We start from the raw sequence: 23,700 nt of genomic DNA, 5'->3' as shown, positions 1-23,700 counted from the left end.
CATTATGGTATATAAATCTTGTAATTGGAAAGGGTGATTAGATTTGCTCCATTAGCATACGGCGGCGGCAAAAACTTTGGTTTCCTGGGCACAGTGTAGGGCAAAAAGATGTTTTTCTGCACCCACATAGAGGATCAAAGCTTGAGGGGCCCCCTTTTGAAGGCCCTGAAACCAGTGTGTAAGAACCAAGGGGGGTGGAGGGGCGCCCCATCTCAGAGACATAAAAAGGTTGGGTGGATGGGGAGGGTACTTGTCCCACTTACATCAGTTATAGCACATATTCATACAGCATCTATCTATCGACAACAAACTCATTTTTTGATAAAAGCATATCTTAGGGCCCCCATTCCCCCTGAAACAACTGTGGGAAAGTTTCAAGCTTATGGACATCATCGTTAAATGCAAAAGACCCCTCCTGATCAACTACTTCTAGGCCCCTTTGAGACAAAAAAAAAAAAAAAAAAACAAAACAGATGCCATAAATCTGTTTTTATACATTGTGCGGTATCCAAGAAATTAAGTTGATGTGCTGTGGGGACAAACTGGAGAAGGCCTTTCAATGCAAACCGATTCGCAAAGAATATGAGAAATCTTTGGTTCTTTAACAGTGAACTACTCCTGTCATCAGGTCATACTAACGAGGCTGCACCACAATGATCGTTTATAACATCCCCAATGACCTTGTTGAACAATTGAGCATGTGTGGCTTAACAGGGAGGAGAGGAGAAAAGCTTTCTTTAGTTGTGCATGGCAAACTCTAGACAAGAATAGCGACTCCCTGTGTTATACAAACCCTGAACAGAAATGGCAGATAGGCCTCTGGAGGACATTAAGACCAATAAAACGGAAAATTAATAGGGATGAACCACTAACAAGGATGCCTAGAGGAGAGCAGAGGGACATTTTCGAAAAGAGAAGCATGAGCTTGAGAATTGTTAGACATTAAGGGAGCACCAAGTGGTTTCAGCAGCATTATAAGTAATTAGTCATAAGACATCAAAGACAGCTGGATGCTGAAGTAGTGACGGTTACAGATCTGTGGTGACGTTCAATGACTTCTTTTGCTTACTCATTGCAACCAAGTACTTGCTGGTGTCTTGAAATCTTTCCTCATTGTGAGAACAGTATGCTATTCTTTTATTGTACATCTCCTTTCCATAATAATTTACAGGTCCACTTCAGAGACCTACATTTTTGCAACTGTCACAGTTCACCCACCCTGATCTGGAAGGTCTTTTCAGTGTCTTGTATCTAGGTGGATAATGCCTGTGTCAAGTTGAGACTGCTTCCAGTTCACATATGGCACTAGAGTGACCAGCTGTGACCAACTAGTGAGCATCACTTGTTGAACTATACTCCTGGCAAAAATTGACCACACATTTAAACAGCACATTCAGGAGCATGTGACACACTATGCAATTACATGACCAATTAATTAGCCCTAAATCTTTAAACTACAATGCAAATGTAGTTCAGATTTTACAACTAGCTCAGGTTTTTGTTTTACAAAATACTAAGCAGTAAATAATATTTACAAGGTGGTATAAAAGGATCACAGACCTATGCTAAGTGCTCTGTTAACTGAGTTTTGCGAAACAGCAGCACCAGCTACAGTCCTCTCTAACCACACACCTCTGGTTTACACACTGTTGGCTTTCACTTCATTTCTGATGTTTTAATGGTCAGAACATGGCTGGTGCCATCCTCCTCTAAACAGACTGACACATGCATCATGGTTCCCTAAATAACAAATAACACTACATAAAATACTGCTTATCCCATGATGTATATTTCAACCCCAAAATAAAAGAAGCCCATCTCAAAAGAAACAAGGAGACAATTAAAGCAACTAAGTGGGAGGTCAAAAACATCTTAACTGAAACCTTCTCTCTTACTGTACGAGAAACATTACTCAAAAAACAGTTTACATCCTGCGATAGCATCTGTTAGTAACCATGTCCACAAAATTGAAAGCAATGTGTGTAATGTTCTTCAGAGCAGAGTGATGATCAAAAATTACAGTAACAGATACTGCTACACAACTGTGCCATCATTTACTCATGTATTACAGATCAAATGTAGTGACTGGGCAAGCTCTGAAGAACAAAAGCTAATGATGAGATAGGAAACACGAAATGTGTATTAGGTCTGGAAAATCACAGCTCATTTTGTGCTCTAATCTCTTTCATTCATGATTAAGACTTTGGCGCGTTTTGAGGAGTTAGACAGACAGACTGGATTTTGTGCAAGAACCTTTTTTTTTTATTCTTGACATATTTCGTCCATGTTTCTGTTAGGTCTGTTTGTATGAGTTTGATTCACTAAACTCTCCTAACTGCACAGGCTTGTTATAAATGGCTCATTTCAGACAGAATAATATGAATACCACCTGTTCATGATTAGACATGCGTTCATGGGATTTGATCATTAGCATAATCAACACATGTAAGACTGCCATATAAGGCTCTCTGTTCCACTTTAAGAGTGGGAAATATTCATTGAAAAAATGTCAGAGTGAAAAACCTTTAAGCCTGTTGTCAGAAATCAGCAAACTAAAAAGTAACAAAGCAACAGAGTCGAGTCATATTAGAGGAGAACAAGTAGAAAATGTTAGTATGTCAGTGTCATTTCATTAAAAAATTCTGTCGTGTAACAGTAGTAGAAATAAAAAGGGAAGCGTTTAGGTTACATTACATTACATGTTGAAAGACATAAGCTAAGCAGCTCATGAGTAACACGCAACTAATATCACTGAGAGAGTAGAGAATATTAGAGGCTGCAGTAGGTGAACACAGGACGATACTGAACAGCAACCTGCACAAAAATACATCACATTAGTATGGTGTGTATATATATATATATGTATATATATATATATATATATATATATATATATATATGTTAATTTTCTCAAATCTCTTGTACATGCCACTTTAGAAAAAAATCTTGGTAAGGCTCATTGTTTTAACCTTTGCTGGAGGAGCCTCTGTCTCATTCCCAGGGGTTAGCAGTGTAAAAGGGTCAATGACTTCAATAGGCCTTCATTAAGCACAGTTAGTGTCAACAGTTAATTATGCAAATCAGGAGACCCCTCATGTGGTTTTTGGGTTCCTGGCCTCCCCCTTTCATTGTAGCCTCACTCACACAAAAAAGTACCACCCTGCAGACACACAATCACACTCTATTATAGAACATAAATTCACTTATACACACTGTTTGCCTTTCATACATAGTTTTCCTCCTCACTCATTTCTTGTCAGGAATCAAAAATGAAGTGTTATGGTTTCGATACATAAATGGAAGCCGATGAGGCCCCTGAGGTCTCCAGTGGCTTTTCTTGCCATCAAAGAACCTCCGGAAGGTTCTTGCTGAGTGAAGCTGAAAGCCCACCAAATTCTCCTCATCAACGTTGGGGATGGGGGTTGGAGGGGTTCGCATAGTGCCCCCTCAAAAACAAAATGAAGGGGGGAAAAAAAACTGCATCAAAACAGTCAATTAGGCAAAAATGCATGACAGCCAAATTTGAGCATTGTTTCTGTGATGGTAATGACAGGCCTTTCGCTCCTCTGCCTCTTCCACACATCTGATGTCTACGGCCCCTTGATTTTCAAAGGACGGGAAGCCATCAGTAATTAATAATCACACGCTTTGGACCCCTCAGTCGTGACTGGCGGATTCTTTAGAGGGTCAGCCTCAAATCCACTTTCCAATACCACTTCTTACACCATGATGGCTATTATGTGTCTATCTTCCAGGGCTGCTGTTTGGTTCAGGTACATTGTTTATCCACCATTTGAAGGTGTCTTCTCGATTGTGGGGGGAGTGTCATGGGCACCAATTTTAACCAACTCCCCCACAACCCTGCATTAAACCCATTCACCTCCCACTAATTGTGGAGAGACAGGGTTGTCAGGGGTTTTTGAGGCCAGATAAAATGTCCTCTGTTGTGCGCAAAACCCAATCAAACACCACCCTGAGAACAGTTTACACACCACATTTGTTTTTGGAACTCTCTTGTTGGTTGTTTTATTTTCTTTTGCTTTTTTCCCCAACAAAGCAAACTTCTCAAAAACAACAGTCTCAAAGTGCTTATGTAATAGTAAATCAGAACCAGATTGTGGCCTCCACTGGTCCAAACCCACCCAAGTGAAGCTCTGGGATGAGGGTTCCATTCCTTGACTTCACAGGTGTTATATTTTCTTTTGAAAAGGCAAGGATCCTATAACCCTACAGGAGTCTATTCCTGAATCATGCTGTGGGAGATACACTAATGTCAAACTGAGTGATGATGCCTGCAGCACTGGTTTTGATTTAGATCTTTCAGTGACATGCTGGCTCTACAGAGCTAATTTCAAAATAAATGTTAAACGTGTGTCTGGTCTAATCCACAGGTGTTATATATTGCATGTCAATATGCAACTATATGGGGTGATGGTTGAGTGTTAGCCAACAGACAGAAAGGGTCAGTGCAGTTCAGCTGCACCTAATGGGCCCTTGTGTGAGTTTACGTGTGTGTGTGTGTTGTGTGTGTCCGTGCGTACATGTGCAGTGAAGTCTCAAAGTATTAGGAAGGTAATTATTTTGCCTACTGTGCTAAGTACTATAGCATAAAACTCATACCCATTTCATACAGTCCCCCAAACTGAGCATAATGCATCAGGACACTGATCCTAACCATCGGCCAAGGTATCCAAAGTGAATGAAAAGGTTTTTTTGTTCAGTTTTGGTTTTGTAAGGCCCAACCTGATGCACTTTTTATTGGTTACCATCAATCAAAAAGATGATCTTTTTCACTTCCTGAAGAAACAGAACATACAGTAAAATGTTCTTTCAACAAAAATAAAGTGGAGAGGGCTGCAGAACAGGCCTGGCCGATCATCACCAGGCAAAATACCAAGTGTCTACAAAGGATCTCTAACCAGACATTAAATATGATGACTTTATGTCCCTGTTAACTTGTCCAATTATTTTACGTCCCCTAGAACTGGGGGAGTATGTACGAAAAGGACTATGATTCATGCACTGACTTCCCTGTAAACACTCTCAAATTAAATCTGGAAGTCAACACTTTTACCTCACAGTCATAGTTTCATTTCAAATCCAATGTGCTGGAGTACAGAGCCAACACCGCAAAACATGTGTCACTGTCCTAATACTTTCTGACTGCAGAGTACATGTGTGTGAAAGATGGGGATGATAGAGCAGGCAATGGGATGGAAAAGGGAAACGTGTGTGTAGGCTACCACTATACAAACTGTACGACTAAATCCCACACAGGGAGCATTTAACTAAAGCCAATGGAGTCCACATGTCTTTTCTACTTCAAAGAAGTCAGAAAACATATCACATCATACAAACCCATCCTCCTCCTTAACAAGGACATGCAGAGAACTCAATATACAACACCAATAAACTTAGGTAACTGCTTAAAAGCATCACACAAGAGTGGACCATTTTGTTTTTCTACATTATAATACAGATATAAGAAGTGTAAACTGTAAGGTATCAAAATCTTGGGAGATGGCCAGAAGAAGTTATATCATTAATGGTTTACTGTACGCAATCATCTCTTCACCAAGTCCCTCTTCAGTACATTTTTGGGCTGCATTATCCTGACACCTACTGGATGGCAAAACATTTTCAGGGTCTTCCTGAAATCATTTTTAGAGCTGTATGGTGAAACCACATTGGAGAGTGGTATCTTTGCTGATCTTCTGACGACACTGACCTAAAGTGTGATTCCAGCAACATACAGTAGGCAGACCAGAAAATAAACAATATGCAAGATCTACTATAGCTGAATGTTGCCCATTATAATATCATTATGCAAACAATCACTGTAGAGTTGCCCCTGGTAAATGACTAAATAAACAATTATATAAAAGCCACAGCAGATTAACACCATGTGATACTGTGCAAGAGTCTGTTGTGATCCAGAAAAGAACATGAGACAAGAACTCCTCATTACTAATAAAATTATCTTTTACCAGAAGAAGAGATGGACACCAGGCACATGCATGCACACACACACTTACAGCGACTAAGAGCCAAGACTGATGGACAGATGTTGTGCGTATGGCAGTATTGCGCAAAGGAGCTTTCATAAACCACTGAGCACAGAGGGAAACGTTTACTTAGTCAAAGACAGGAAAGAACAGACAGAGGCCAACTGTGCCATGATCCATCACAGGCCTACCTATGACACTGCAGAGTGCAACCTGATTCAGAGGTGGCCTAAGCCCTTTCCTGGGGCCTGCCTTCCCAGAGAGTGAGCACCCAACCCATCAACTGTGTATGAGTTTGTATGATAGGAGACATGGAAAATCTACATATCACAAAGTACCACAGAGAAGTAAAGTAAGCAAGTTGAAGAGAAAGGAAGAATGTGAGGTCAACCTGCTATGAGATGGGGAAGATTCAATTTTGAAAGATGTTGAAATTGATTTCAGGCTGTAGATCCTATGGCACTGAGCTTAAAAATGTTATTTGGAAAACAACAGTTATTATTAAGGTCTGGTCTTGTCTCTCCTGAAGTACTCTGCTTTATAAAATCCTTATGTAGACTTAGTCTAACTGAGGAAATTTATTTTTTGAAAGGTATAGCAAAGAGGAAAAGAAAGGACAATAAAATACCCACATGTTAATGGTTTTAATAAAGTCAGGACAAACATTTCCAGTGCGTAATAATCAACGACTCAGAGGGGTTTGAATCATTGCATATGTTTTTGACCCTTTTCACTTCACTTTTAAAAGAGTGAAAATGATTGCACACAATAAACAAGCCAGATCAAAAGACAGGGACCTTTCATCAGACAAAACTTTTAAAATTGTGAACTCCTTTGATGTGGCTTTTACATGCCATTACAGATTGCCACAAATACCACAAAAAAATACCACCACTTTCACTTTACCCAGACTAACTACTAGAGGTTTCCCATACATCCTCTTATGACCATGCTTATTAATGCCTCTTAAAGTAAAACCACAGTTAAGCATGTGATGCTGAATATTTATCAAAAGACTAAAATAATTCCCTTTAGTTTTTAAAGAACCTGTATTGACCTCTTCAACACAATGGCTTATAACTTCCTTTGAATAGTATTAGGTGTAGCATCCAAAACCCTATATAAGTGTAAAAGCAGCAAGACATCCTCAAGTCCATATTCACTATGCTTAATTCATGGATGTTTAGTGGTGGAAGGCAGGGTAATAAGGTCATGTATGACACATTAGTGACAGGAAAAGTTGTTGGTTTCAGGGGAAACTTCTGTAAATTTACAAAATTTGAGATGTTGAGCTGATTAGTGACTACATGGCTCCACCTAGAGGACACATAAGTGAATTTTTTATGGATTGCATTGCTTGACAAAAAAATAAATAAATAAAACAGACTTTATTTAACTTGTTGTTTCAGTTTGTAATGAAGATTTTACTTGTTTACAATGCTGTTTCTCATATATGAGCATTTCCTGTTTTTCTCAGAAGTCTTAAGAACTTGCTTTTATGCTGGTAAATGTGCATTTACATGTTGGGCATTTATATATGCCACTTTTAAACAGACTAAACAATTCTAATCAAAAATACTTGAATGAATCCATGATGGAAACAATAGTTAGTTCCAGCTGTGGTAATAATATTGGTAACAGTAGCACAAGTCTAACACTTCAGGAGAGAGGACCACATGCTGGACAATGAATTAAATTCACATCTCAATATGCGCTGGTATACTCTTAAAGATATCCTAAGATGTGTCTGTTGGAATATCAAAATATTCTCCAACAGGGAAAGAATCCAATTCTATACTCTGTGCTAAATGAATTCCATTAATAGGTCTGACAGTATAGATCCAATAATGTTAATAGACATGGGAGACAAACTTTGGCTCATGAAAACACTCCTGATTTTGTCTAGCCACAATTAGGAACAAAGAAAACAGGGATATCTTCAGAGAGCAATACTTTGGAAAGATTAGTGAACGTAGTGTCCTCATTTTTCTTTTCTAAATACACAATTATACAGAGAAATCATGAACAATTATAGATATTATAGATATTAGAATTAAGGCATCTTTTGGCTTCTCCAAACAGGTCAAAAATTATTCATCAGGCCAGTAATTTTCCACGCAACATTTTAAGGTTCAGGGTTTATGCTTCTTACATCAGGTTATGCCACTGAACACATTTACTAAAAAGTTATCAATATGGACTCATCAAGAGTTTTATTGGGTCTAGGCTCTTTTTTTAGCCATACTTCACAATTACTAACATGCTCTGACACTTCAGGTCTTGAATTCCAGTGAGATGATCTGCAACCAGGGTTCTTCTGTGCAAAGTCAGTTTGTTTTGTATTTTTCTAACAGAAAGCAGTACAGCATGCCTTTTAATCAATTAAAGACAGTTTTAGGGACTTGTGATGTGGTGTTGTGGTTAATATTCATTGGTTTGTGTTGTACTTTGCCAGATGTCATAAAGAAAAATACCACTCTTAAGTAAAACAGTAAACTCCCTATGGTGCATTTAAAAGAAGGTTGAATGCGGTAAGTCTTGACAATATGCAGTGTGCTTTAAACAACAGTCTGAAGGAGTGTGAAGTAAAAGATACACGACACTGACGAGTAAAACCTCAATAAGTTCCTTAGTTTTTTTTGATTGTGTCCAACAGCCACAACAGTATCTGTTCAATAACAACAGAGGGCACTGTCACCCTTTCTTCAGCAGCTCATTCACACATACCAAGCAAGTCTAGACACAGCCCTCTCTCCTCAATTCCATACTGGTAGGAAACGCATCTATGTTAGGAAATCTGTAGTGATCTGGAATTGAACTAGTTTAAAGGATTTAGAGATCCATGTGACCTAAAATCTCATGTGGATGCATGTTGTTCTAACTGGAAGTGTTCTCTTAAAACACACAATGACAAGTGGTTATAGGGAGTGACGATCTGAACTCAGCTGTCCAGTGTTGTGATGCATTCATACAGCTTCAACAAACTTACAGGGGCAGTATGACTTAGAAAACTCATTAATTTGCCTTATTGTCTTAAGGCAACATCTTCTAAACACATCTTTGTTCTTTCACATCCACCACAGCTGCTTTAATGGTTCCACACTGATAAAACTAAAAGTAATCACACACAAGCCATTTGAAAACCGATTGTTTTATTTCACTAGGATCTAAATAGCGAACACTGTGCTGAATTTAACATTATGCTACTCCTGCATTCTGTGTTTTCTTTATTTGTTCTCAGGAGCATCATTATCTACAAGGAAAAAAAAAAAATGTTAAAATTCTTCTTGTCAAGAGCGAGAAAGTGGATGACAAAAAAAAGGAGCTTTAAAATGCATGTTTCATTTTATATCTTTCAAAAAGTGTTCCTTGTCCTGTGCTAAATGCAGATACAAACTGACAAATGATTGAAAATCAATAAAAAACAAATAAATTAATTAACAAAACTACAACTGACCTGGCCTGGAAAATCATCTTTACGTAGTTGATGCTTTTTGATGCTTGATGAGGCAAACATATTTTAGTATCAGTCATAGTCACTGGATTAAAAAAAAAAAAAAAATCCATGCAGGATTGAGTCTGCAGAATAGCTGTGTATCTCACTAAATGAAAATGTCAGGGCAGAGTTTATTTACTCTCATAATACAGTTACATGCCGTTTAAGAACGAAGCTTACTGTTTAAAAATGATTAAATGTGGGCGACCATGCAGATGTCAGCAATACATCAGCCCACATTCTCCACAAGGGGACAAACTACCTGCACTCAGTGTAAAAACTGGAAGAGGAAGCCCCTTTATATGGAACCTGTTCTCTCTCTAATCAGGATGGTAAAGGGTGTTATACTTGTATAGAGTTTTTCTACACTCAAGTGCACTCAAAGCATTTTACACTATTTATCTATACACTCATTTACACACACAATCACTCCCACAGTCATACACTGATGGAACAGCCACCGGGGGGAACTTGGGGTTCAGTGTCTTGTCCAAGGACACTACGACATGTACTAGTGAAGCCGAGGATTGAACCACCAATCCTCTGGTTCATATCAAGCGACCTGCTCTACCTATCTATCACAATAAATTCAGGCACTCCTGCCAAAAATCTACAAAAGGCATTATATAAAAACATACTGCCTGATTTTGTTATGATATAACAGTGCCTTATTTCATGACCGATCTCTCCATTAACAAGGAGGCATGCCTATTTTATAATGCTGCAAAATAGAGCTGTCAAAAATAGTAATTGGAGCATGATATGAACCAGCTCCACTGTCATAATTATAAGTTGCTCAGAGGCCGCACTGACTGCTGGTGATGCTCACTGTGAAATATTAGGTGGAGGATTGTGCCTGACACTGTTCACCTTAACACTCTATTACAATGACTGCTATGGAGCAAAATGTAGCATTTGAGGATATAGTTCTCCAAACAAACCCCTTCATGTATCTCCATCTTGGTGTACTCCATGTATTTAATGGACAGGCATAGATGTATTCTAGTTATTAAACAGCTGTCTTACCAAAGCTTGTTAAAAGTAGAGGCTGCTCTCCTGAGAGGAGCTCTGCCAAATACCAGGTTCTGTTATTGGAGATTGTGTTGAATTTTCCTGTAGCACGTAGCAGTTGGGGGGAAATGGACCAATAGACCCTAAACCCCCAAAAACCATAAGAGAGAAAGACGTATGATTGAAGAAACTGTATTTAAACATGCTCCACATAGTGGTGTAAAAAGTATTGTGAGGTTGCTACTATCACTTTAGCTTACTCTCTTAAGTTTATTTACTTTATTAATTTGGGAACACACTGCATAAAATATAGTGCAAATGTCTTACCTATATAAGCAGTGAGATTTGGCTCTTATCTATCAGTCGAGCCCTAAAAACCTCTAACCAACTATCATTTTCTTTATCAATTTATTTGACTTTTCTTATTGAGACAATTTATCTAATGCCTCTCACAGTACACAAGTCAAATTCACACAATATAGGAACTGAAACCAATTAGTTTGAGACTATTTAAATAAAAATAGCTAGTCTAAATCGTTTTGGTTTTTGTAATGGTAATCAAACTCCCACAGAGGCAATATTGTAATTTTAAAAAACTGTATTTTGTTATTAATTATTGATTTTGCATTATTGGTAAATCAATCAACACAGTGAGTTATAGCACAATGCAGTTTATCACTGATATCGTCACAGACACCAGATCATAAACTATGGATAAAAACTAACAGTTTGACAATTTTAAAAAACTTAAATTTTAAGAATATGAAAAGAATTTATTACATACCGTATTTTAAAAAGCCAGAAAGACTGACAGTAAAAAGAAAAAGACCCTCTGGCTTGGACTGTAAGGAATCTGCAACCCACTCACGTATTACAATGGCATATTACAATATGTGCTTCAAGCCAGGAGCTCAGTGTGAAGATGGGTCCTTGTGATGCCATGTGGACAAAGACTATTGTATAACAGAAAGAGGCTTTAGGCGTCGCACAACAAAAGCCTCCAAAGAAAGGTTTCATTTTCAAGTGGACCGTAAGCCTGTGAGCAGGCCAACAGAGCAGATTTACACAGCGTATAAACACAGATAAGCAATTGTCTCATAAAGGTATATTAAACAAATATTGTATTAAAACTGCAAATGGACTGTAACTGAACCTATTTGAAGCAACAATGTCTACCTTCACTTAAAATGTGTTTGGCCTATTGACTTGAATATTTGTACTTCAATGTGAAGAATGTTGTATGTGCAGTGTTTTCATATTACATGAGTGTGACATGAAAACTTGAAAAACCACACTGAGAGTGAAGCCGTTTAACAGATCAGAAAGTGGGTCACTTGTATAAAGATTCAAATTATTTGTAGATATTTAAGATATTCTGTTCATTTTAAGGCCCAATGTTGCTCTCCGATACGTATAAAAAATGTAAAGATGTTCATGTTTTCTTCATTTTTATTATTGCACTGATCATAAAATAAAAAGTAAATTGTATTCCTAAGTAATTTAAGGGTTGAACAGGTTTTTAGCCTGATTAGATTTTGAAACCCAATTTTAAGTATTTTTTGCCACATCCCCCAAAACTACACACCAATGCCCACCAATACTCGTGCCTAAAAAGATAAAACTGAAGATGTTGCAGTATTTTATATCACAGCTATTAATAAAAACATATTTTCAACATGCAATTGTCCTGCATGTTTCTCAGTGCTAAAGTTGGGTCCTAGAAATTCAACCCATGTTCTGTTAAAATGTGGAAGCAGTTTCACCAAACAAAAGTGACGTGGCCCTGCACTGTCAACCAATACATCTCCAACAGGAAATAATTCTTTGTTGTTTCCCAAACAACCACAGCCAATGTTGATCACAACATTCTCTTAACGTAACAATAGAAATCATAAAGGACTGGTGGCCTGGTTTTAGGAAGCAGTAGTCAATAGTGAGTGGGTGACCCATAGTGATCTCTCAATCACCAGCCCCTGTGGTTATTTTGAAGTGTGGGATATTCATGGCCCCCGGATGAGGCAATGGCTGCTCCCATCCTGCCTTTCAAAAACAGACGGAAGCAGGTTAGAAATGTATGCTGCTCACATGCTGGGAGAGGAAAGAATTATGGTGCAAAAACCTTTCTATGACATAACAAGCATCACAAAACAATAACTCATGGAGATTTATGAGCCACAAGGCCCTAAAAAAATAACTTAAAGCCATAACTGCCCTGAATTCTAGGTCAGATCTACCTCAGCTAAAAAAAAAAAAAAGCTTTATGCTTCATTAAAGAAATGAAATTTAAAAAAAAAACAAAAAAAACCAATAATAAACCATGCTTTTAGCAGAACTACCATTGCAAAACCTAAAAAGAGAACTGTTACATTATAATCAATGAGATAAAAGTCTTTACAAGATGGAATGATTATGTGTCTGAGGTATCACAAAATAAGAGAGCTAAAAATACCTCCTCCTGGAAACAGGATGACAATTATTTTCTAACAATAATAAACACTGCTCCAGAGGTAGATGCTGGGATTTACTCTAAAACTACCAATGAGGTTTAAACTCAAATGTCATTTACAGTAAAGGTCCCCCCCCCCATTCAGATAAGACACAACCTTCCTCTCATTCACCCATTCACATGCTGCGAGCTGCCACTGACCTTATCCAGGAACAATTTAGGATTCAGTTACTTTTCAGTGTCTGGCTCAAGGACACTGACATCTGGACAAGAGATCAAACTGTTTCCTTACTACTTTTGACAATTTATAAAGGTAGTTAAACAAACAACCTGCCTGACACACACACATTTCACATGGAGTGGGACACTGAAGTGCATTCATTTACAAATTATGAAGAAAGTGGAGAATGGCCCATTTCAAAATGTGGAAGCATATTAAATTAAAAAAATGACACTGCTGACACCAGAAATCATAGCTCACAGACCATCATTGTCAATCATTGGAGTTGTCCAACTTTTTACATTCACCATGGAGTCCTTTTGAACTTTGAAACCATTTGGCCAGGTCTAGCAGTTCACTATTCAAAACGAAGGAAGCATAACAACAGTGATAAACCCTGTCCTGTTCTTAAGGTGCAAGCTGGGTTAAACTTGACCACTTCTGTCTTTTGATGTAACTGCATGTGTTTACCCTTAATTAATGTATGTACTCTATTTGAGTGAAAATGACAGAACACTCAAACTATAAAACTGCAACAAAAGAACTGCCGTATTTGTACAATTCACTTTCGTCCATAGTGTAAACAGGATGCGAGCTGCATAAAAACACAAAATATTTGTCTTTATCTTTCAATGCTGTTTTTCTTTCTGTTTTGTAACAATGCCATGAGTTGCTCAAGTAAAAAAAAAATCTGTGTTGTGTGTTTGGACTCAAAGTGACTTTTGGTTTAATGCTTATAAATACAACATTAAAAACGTTTTTCCTTAAAAAGAATTTCTCTGGACAGGTTTCATTCTTGTTTGTCCAACCAGTCCTGTATAAAGATCCTGCTGCTACACTCATACTGGTGGATGTTTTTGATAGTGTTCAGTCTTATGTGTCACACTCCTCATGCACACTCACGGATGTTTTTTTTCCAAATTAAGCATGGACCAGCCTTAAAGGTTTTGGTCTGAATGATGTGGCCTGGGAGCAAGCAAATCAGTGGAGCAGTCCCTTTCCACTCCATTAATAACATAATGAGGTGGCCTAATACGATCACTTAAGACCCTTAATGGTTGGGGCACCCTCCTGAGACAGGGCCCAAAGAGCAGTAGCTATGGTACAGCTCATTCCCACTTATACTAATGTCCCATACCTGTTGTTACCAAGACCTTAAACACAAGTCCTGGAAGTCTAGCTAGCTCCCTCCCCTCCTTCTCCCTGCTTCATTATGCCTCATCTTGTCTCAACGAATGCAGGAATCACAGGCTTACTAGCCAGTGAGTCAGCCATGCTGACATATTTCAGCAGGTAATACTAGCATTGGATACTTCATGTGTCTACTACAGGAGTAGTAGACACATGCATGTACCAATTGATAACCTTAAGGTCCAACCCAAACTTTGCAATTCCATTATTTGTTAGAAGCTTAAGAATATTTCTGCACTTCTACCAGTTTGTTGCATTAATTTGGGTCACAGACTTTGTGACATAACCTCTCCACATTGACATGTTTTGAGGCGGTGTAAGTTAAAAAAGTAAAACAAAATCATACTATGTTAAACTAACCCTTTTCGCAGTCCTGCAGTGAAAAATTATTTGGATTCAGGACGTTGCAGTTTGAGACACATCAATACCCCATGTGGTATGTAGCCAACAGAGGAAGCACACGTCAGCTACAGCATTTCCTAAAGCATATTTTGGAAGCCCTACAAAACCAGCATCACAGTGTAATTACAGCATTTGTCTCTATTTTTCTTAACTTATAAAACTCTCTTCTTCTTTCCCAACGTTACAACAATCTGCTCTTATCAGTTACTGAGAGGCAAATATATGGTCTGATTAATCACCTGCTGCTGAATCAGACATATCCTGATACATCTCCTTTCTTATCAACATAGTTAATAAATAATGATTTAAACAACTGCCTAATCCATTATTGTGGCCTTTGCTATGTGATGTAGTTCCACTGCTCTTTTTCTTTAAAGTTTAATAAGCCTAATATGATCTTACATTTCAGGGAAAGATAACAATTTCTTCTGACTTTAGAAGCAGAGTTATTTACTTTAGGTGATGACAGGTCCCTCCACTATAAATCCCTGTGAGAAAACCTGTTGAGCCAAAAGTTGTAACAGTAGCATAGAGGTTTGACAAGTTGTTCACTGGAAAACTGGAAACACAGCTACAATAAAACTTTATTGCTATCACATGTTCTGTTCCTTCTCAGGTCAGAAAGGTAAAAAAAATAAGATGGCAGGAGCAAAGAAGTAGGTTGCATGAAAAAATGCATTTGGATGAATGTCTAATAAGAAAATAATAATATTGGCAAAAGTTTGCCATGCTGCATCTCCTGCTATTTTTGGCGTGTACACTGTGAGTGGGTGAGAACAATCAGCAACAATTACAGGGGTTTGTTGTTCTTACAGATCCAGCACAGAACTACAGGCAGTAAGTGTCATCAGCAAAAGATGCTCGAAATATGATGTGAAATGACTGATAAAGAAAACGATTAGGTCAGTTTAAAGAAACAAGAGATGCTTTTCTTTATTTTTCTAGTCACATAACTATTAAAAGTCATGGACTCATATGTTTGTTTTTGTATCTCAACAGCACTGGGAATATATTACAGCATTCCTCTCCCACAGCATTTCACATGATGAGGTCTGATTTTTGCATGCCACTGATAGCATGAAGGCATTGTAATGATCTCAATGTCCGCAAGCCAATAAAAACAATCACTCCTTTAAACTTCTCCATAGTACCGTCTAACCAAAAATGTCCAGAGGACATTTCACCTGTTTTTTCACATGCCTGAAATACAGTATTGAGGACACTGTTAGAGGTTTGCCATTAACTGTTGTCTCTTATTACAATACTGAGCCATGTTGTTCTGTTTACATCACTTAAACTTTATTCACATGATTGCAGCATGAAAAGGTATTGGTGCTTCAAGACTAGTTAGAGCTACAAGTAATATTATGTTCAACTTTAATATTAAAAGGACTTTTTATGTCTTGTAACTGTATTGCACAGATATTCAAGCTGCCAGAGGATGAAGCCAGCTAAATGTTGAGCCAGCAGCTAGCAATAACAGTGTGTTAACAGTAGTCGGCATTCTTAGCACTAAGCACTCTTCATAATCTAATATCCTTGTAATTCTCTTTCTTCAAATACTACCTTATGATTTCTCAACATATTCAACACAAGTCATGAGAGTAGCAGTTCTGCTCTAGGCTGTGCACACCATGTACTGTAGTTTTGAATATAGACTGGAATACATCTGCCTATGTGATCCACAAAAACCACAACACAGAAAGTTTGAATAGAAGAACCAGCTTCTGTTATTTTCAATTCCAATAAACCTGATATCCGCCTGCTGTATTCCCACTTTCTTTTGATTGATTTGAATGGGTAAAAGATGAGTCATGGATAAGATACAGTTTTAGGTGGGTATGATTCACAAACCTTACTATTACACACTGTTATTTTAAAATAGGCTTGTCTGCTGAGGTTCACTGAAAAAGCTTCACCAGTTGGTCACAGATTATCATGGGACCTAACAATATGTAACATGAGTCATAAGTAATGCCTAAGAAAAATAAGATGATTATTACAGCACCTAACATGCATAAGAGTTAATGTGAGAGTAAGTGGTAACTACCATAGTGTCACAAATAGTAACACTAATATAACAAATATTATATTATTATTATTAGAATAATTTATGCCATAGCCTCTGTAGCATAATATCCACAGATATATTCATAAGTGCACATTATAAAACTGCTGCCTGAACTACAAGTATTGACCAAGCCAGTTGCTAGGAGCTGTGGAAAAGGGCACCCCATAATCTATTTTTGTTTCTATTCAGAGAAAAACTGCCTTTACTTAAAGACCGTTTTCTCCCTGAAGGTTTAATTTACATCTCACAGTAATGACATCCACCTGTACCGCCTTATTATGTTAGCATCCACCCGAATGAAACACAGCACACTGAGTGAGCAACAGTGAAGCAGCAACCAGTATCTGGTTGTTTGACCGGTATCGATTTCAAAACACAACAACAAAAGCTTAAACCATGGCGAAACTAACAGTATTCAATCAGGCTGACGCTCACACACATACACACACCCACATACATCAAGCAGCAGATAGCAGCAAGTGTACATTTTCTTACCGTGTAAAGCCCAATCCTGCACAAAGCAAGGGAGAGCTGCATGTGCTCCGACATTGTGCTCAACAACAAGCGTAACCCCCGGCAACAAACAAGCCAAGCCTCTGGAGTAAGTGAATGGATGGAAAAGGATCAGGAGGAGCTGAGCAGCACAGTTTCAGGTCAACAATATGAGTCCAGCCTTTCAGCATCTCATTGTCAGTCGCCCATATCCACAGGCCGTTTTGTTTTATGTCTGATCTTAACAGAGAGGGTTTGCAAGATTGCAGATGAGAAAGGATTGAAGATTTTCTTGCGTTTACTCCCTGCATTCATTCATAGAAACTATTGCCATAAGGATCAGTAGACAGACACAAGCTTTGAGATCAGTTTGTAAGGATCTCTCTCTCCATAGAGATTAAGGGCTCAGTGACAAGTAGGGATCCAGAATAAGACTGCAAATTGGATTAGTCACCATTACACACCCACACACTATGCCCATACTGTACGCAAAGCCTTATGATGTATGAAAACCATTGCTTTCTGTGCATGGAGAAGGATGAGAGGATCGGCCACTTGAGCCTATAGTGGTCAGAGGGATTTCAGGTAACTGTTGTGGGATGCTTTGTCGAAAGTTCAGGGAGAACTGTAAGTCATGTGTAAATAACTTGTTTTGGTCAGGTCAGCTAAGCTGTCTAGTGGTAACAGTTGCTCCCACATGGACAGTACTTAACTGTAATGCAATAAGGCTACGTGACAACTAATTGCAACAACAAATAGTAGCCTAGACCTGGTTTTTGGAAAATTAAAAACATCACACTGAGTCGCACGTTAAACAGTGCCTTTAAGTAAAACTGATCGCATTTCAGATTCCACTTAGTCTGCTACTGCAGTAATTCAAAGAATTATAATTACTCACTTACAATGTGCCATTGGATTATAGCAATAGCACATTGTTGTACAGCCATGTTACTGTCCTTAGTGCAGTAACATTGTTCTAACAACTTCCATCATTACTGTAACTAGTTTTAATACACTGGTGCAGATACTAATTGATGTCTAGGCCATTAAACAACATTTCAAGTTAACTTTGTGCCTCAACTGCATAAGACATGTATCACCCTTTCATTCTCTCCCACTCACTAAAACAATTAGTTAGTACATATATTTTAATTTTTTTTTTTTTTTTTTTTAATGCAACTCCTTGTGTACCAAGGCAGCATATAATGGTTCCACAGCTGACTAAAAATTACAAAAATTATTTCTCTCTGGAGCAACTGTCCTTCATAATATCTCTCAATGGGTGCAGAAGTGCCTGTGTCTGATCATTATCATAACATGAAACTCCAAATTTTTAGCAGCAGCACTGATGTTGTTTCAGCCCAAGATGCTGACTCACTAGCACTCTCCACAGACTCAAGAGAATGATTGCAATGAGCTAAGCAGCAGACAGACCTGCCTGATATGCCACTGGCAAGTTAAAGTCATGCACTGGGGAATGCTGCTGTGCTGGGAAAGATCATTTCCATTATGGCTGGAGGCTATGCACCTTAAATACAAAGGCAAGTTTAAAAAAATGCTGGCCAGCTTGACCAAACTTATAAGTAGCAATTCAGATCCAAAGTAATGCCAGAGGAAACGCGCTCTTAATGAATCAAGTAAATGTTTCACCTAATATCCAAACAGCAAAGACATTGTTCAAATAGTTCGTGATTCTGTGGGTGCTCTTATCTGCATTCAAAAGGTCATTTTGAGGAGAGCCTGGTGGAGACGTCTGCCAAAACTAGTAAGTGTAACATGTTCAGATAGGGGACAAAACTGAAGGAAGAGTAACACCAGCCTTGAACTGTATTCATATGCTGCCAAGAACTTCCCATTAGCCCTCTTTCCGGCGTGTTATGGTGAGATTCCTACTGTGTGCCCTTGGACAGACGATCTGCTCTGAACTACAGCTGGTCAGCCAAAAACACAGGCAGAGAGAATTTATTTTAATCGAGGTGTGATTACAGCACTGGCTGGATAAACAATGGGCTGACCATTTTAAAACAGTTTCTTCTGAAATGCTGCATACTGTATGTTGCATTGTGTTACGTTTCTTATGAAATCTGTGGTGCAACACAAACATCCCCTGAGCTATTAACTCCTGTGAGCCAGCAGCATTAAGTACTAAAATGCTTTTAGCATAATGACAGCAATAACCAAAGGAGATCTCACGTTTCAAAATAAGGTTCATCAGTAAAACTCATCATTTTAAGCTACTTGCTTATCCTAGGGAAGTGTCTTCTTTACACACTGCAGATTAAGGCTACCAGGCCTATTGGGTTATTTTTCATATGGCCTAAAAACTACAGTACTAGATGATACTGGACTCCTATTTGAGAACTACAGATATTATTTAAAGTACACCTTCACATTTTCAATATTTTTATTTTAAACATATGTTAACCTACCTAAACAACTGCTTACAAAAAAAAAAAATAATAATAAAATACTAACTAAACTAACTAAAACAGCCAAACCAGTTCACCTTAAAGTTTTTTATCCAGTTTAAATCAATATACAGCATGCTACTAATGTGTATACAATATTGGTTTTTCAAGGTTCGACTGAAATTCAACAGTTGTAGTGTGAGACTGATGCAGCTAAGTGACACATCATTATATAGCTAAACTACTTTCTCACACAAAAAGAATGCACATGCCAATGCACAAATCCAGCATTTCACAGTGAAATATAACAAGCAAGAAAAATGCATTACAACTGAATTAAATATTCACTGTAATTGTTGAATTGAAATTGTACTGCAATAACTTAGCGCAAATAATGCTGTGGAAAATGTTGTACAAATAAAGACCATGCAAACAGAACAGTGTTATAGATAATACTGGGCACAAAAGTGTTAGCATTCACCCAAATAATGTAATTTGGTAAGGCTGTACCATGGCAACAGCTAGCAACAAATTCCTCTGTCTGTGCTACCGTTTTGTGTGGTCTTTTTTAACACAACGCTGACCATGCAGGAGTACAGTCCTTTAACATGTGCCAGCTCCCTGTTGAAAAAGATTCCACCATAGGCCAGATAGGCCAGATCTCATGGACAACAGACATAACTGTCATAGTCATCAACCAGCAATGCTTTGCCTAAAAGCATGAACAGAACATGAGACTAAAACCGTTTATCAAAGGTGTAGCAACATGTTCCTACAGGTTTATGGGATAGAAGGGACAGACATAGTTTTAGGCTGGGTCTTCTGCCAGGTCTCCAGTGTTGCACAGCAGGAAAGGAGGCCCTGCGCCTATTGAATGCCTGACCTCCAAGGACAGCCAAGCACACAGCCCCAACAGGCCAGAGTTACAGCTGTGCCTTCCACAGAAAAGTGTTTATCACAGAACATCTTAATCTTTCAAGTATGTAAGATGCAAAGTGTTTTTCTCTTATGCTTCAGATATAATCATATCTCAGATGTGACCAAAACATATAGGGGATTATAGCTAATTGCATGTGAGGTGAAGATAAGTGAATAAAATTTGTCCTGCTCTTGTAGCATATTGTGCAGAAAAAGAAGTTTAGATGAAATGGATTTCATGAGTGTGTTCTAACGTTGCCCCTTGTGTTTACCTTTGATTGCAAAAACTTCACACTACCATGTAACTTTGCAGTTTACAGAATAACTCGTGTAAACTATGAATGTGTCACGTTGGTCCCTTTAAGTTCCCCACAAGATTTGTCACTAAGTCCAGAAGCCACAGACAAGCTAGATATTAATCTGTTTAAATTATAATTCAACTATAGTAGAGTTGTTTTGGTTCCAGATGCTAAATAGGGTTTAGTAATCTTGACTAAATGCTCCAGTGAAGCGTAGGTTCAAAGTTCCTTTTGGGTCCCACATCTTAGGAGGCCCATTATAAACAAGCTGATAACACTGGGTGGGCAAGTTCCTCCATATGTCACACTGTCACTGTCCCCTGCCATGAGATGACGACACAATATCTGTGTGCTCATTTTTCTTTCTGGCTTTATAAATTCTCAGGGAAAGCCTTCAGTTAGAGCTTCCTCTCTATTGTTGAACTATTTCAGCAGGAGCCACCCCATCCCTACAATGTGGGCAAAGGCCCAAAAACCATAATCTCCCAGGCCAAAGCTGCTCCAATGTTCTGGACTGTAATCATTATTTTGGTCACAGGTATTAAAAATATGCAGGCCAGTATTATCTGGAACTAATGCAGTTTGGATGTCCAATGGCATCTGGACTCCAAATACCCAAACCCAACATGCATTGGAGCTTTATCCTCATCAGCAAGAGCGAGTTTTCTGGGAAATAACAGCCTCATGTCACACTCCCGAGCTAACTGTGGTTCAAGGGTGCAGCTCGTTATCGTGCTGAAGAGAAAGCAGATCAGGGTCTGGGTCACCCAGTTAGACCTAGTCCACACACAAACTACAGGCTAACTACAGCTGAGCCAGCACAAACAAATACTATTACACCTTGTCGATAAGTTACACACCTGGGTGACATCACTGCCTGATTAGGAATAAACAATAACATCGCTGCATTACGTTTCACTTACTTACCAGATAATCCATGTACTACCGCTAACCAACCACAGCTGCACGAACTGGCTTTGTAGTAATCCCGTTTTTGAGTCCAAATTATGATGGTTTTGACCACACGTCGCTTTGTATTCCCCGCCTTTCGACAGCCACAGTAAAATTAAAACCAGCCTTTGTAGGGTTCACAAGCTGAGTATTTGCCGTGTTCTTCGCAAACAGGACACGTTTCAGTCCAGCAGCGACTGAGTTTGTTTACACCGACGAGGGGCCTCGGGGAACGTAGGGTTTTTTCTGAATAAACAGCCCTCGTCCACCGGCTGACTTCCAGTTTTATCACACATCAGTTGAGTGTTTGGTTGAGGAAACTAGCGAAGCCTACACCGCTACGTCATACGTCTTTGTGAGCACGTATCCTGGTCACATGACCAAACACATGGAGGCTATTTTCATTCGGCAGAACATGTTGCTAAACAGCGCTAAACCGTGATAAAATGGTGTATTGTTAAATTTGTGTATGCATTAAAATTACAATCTGGTGTGTCTAGTGTATTCTCTATAGTTATTACTAGTATTATTACAGTAATAATACATAATCTCTCTTATATTGCCCTGTGGAGGAGAGGAAGTTGTCACGTCCTAATCTGTCATGTAACACCAGTGTGCAGATACATAGTGAAAAATATAAAGAGCTGGAGAAGCGGCTCAGCTGTAGCAATGTGAATATCAAGAGAAGATACTTTATTCTTATGTCTTCATTGGAATATAAATAGTAAATGGATTTCAATGCTTATACAACCATGCTTGAAAATGCAGTATGGTGGGAAACTTTGAATAAGATTAAACAGAGCCACCATTTACTTAAAGCCATATTTAAAACAGTGTTTCTTAAATACAGTTACAAAAGTTGCATGTCTGATATTTAAAAAATAATGCTATTACCAGATGTAGGCCAATAGGTGGCTCTGTAGTGAAGCAGTTACTTCAATTTTCCGTTTCAAACATATAAACCAGCACCAAACTTTACAATCTGACCTTTTCTCCACAGTATTATCAAGCCTGGAGCAGCACAAATTATAACAGCCTATGACCTAGTGCATTACCCAATACATAATGAATCAGGCCATTAGGGAAGAAAAAAAGTACAAACACAGTTCAAAGTTAAACACTAGATCCTCTGAAGCACGTAGGCCTAACCACGGGGTGGGCTGACTAAAAATTGTCAGATGAATACAAATCCTTGTGATGTTGTAATGTGTCAAGTGACAGAACAGCATTTGGGTTATTCTAGATTTGGTAACTCTATACTTTGAGAATGTGTTGTGTCATCTGCCATCTTTTTAAGTATCTACAGCAAATTCATGAAAGCTTGCCACAAAGAGTTATGACTGCATTATTACTTTGTCTATGGCACCCTTTGTGACAATACTTATCTGGCTTTCATTCCCCAGGAGTCTGCACAGAAGCCTCTGTTTGAGCTTGGGAAGTCATTATATCATATAGGGCTATAATTAACAGGACAAAAATGAGCAAGAATTATCTAGAGGGAAGCAAACACAGAACCCAGACAAAGCAATTATGTGATATCATCCTGTTTAGAGGAAGAGCAGCTATAAATCACATCTGCTAATGTGATGCAACTTGCATACTGAAGTAATTCATATTCCCTTGAGATCACACTCCTCTTCAATATTTTATGTGCTGTGCTATAAAGGAACTCTCTCTGATCACAGTTAAGTGAAAGGTGAACTGGATTCCCTGGAAAAAGTATTAGAGGTATGGAGAAGACTTAAACCGCATTTGGTTTAATATAAAGAACAATTGAAGCATATGTAATA

The 23,700-nt window shown here is 38.4% G+C and overlaps 1 protein-coding gene across 1 annotated transcript in view; it reads right to left on the bottom strand.

Moving 5' to 3' along the window:
• Nucleotides 1-22,236, bottom strand: part of LOC113138572 (ADP-ribosylation factor-like protein 15) — an 85,977-nt gene extending 63,741 nt beyond the window's left edge. The window contains exon 1 of the mRNA XM_026321109.1: nt 21,887-22,236. Within this exon, the coding sequence (XP_026176894.1) occupies nt 21,887-21,898 (12 nt within the window). The 5' untranslated portion in view covers nt 21,899-22,236. The remainder of the gene's footprint in view (nt 1-21,886) is intronic.
• Nucleotides 22,237-23,700: the final 1,464 nt, after the last annotated feature.

This window comes from Mastacembelus armatus, chromosome 9 (assembly GCF_900324485.2).
Source record: "Mastacembelus armatus chromosome 9, fMasArm1.2, whole genome shotgun sequence".
In the NCBI taxonomy this organism is placed as follows: Eukaryota; Metazoa; Chordata; class Actinopteri; order Synbranchiformes; family Mastacembelidae; genus Mastacembelus; species Mastacembelus armatus.
This window is presented reverse-complemented; position numbering and strand designations above follow the sequence as displayed.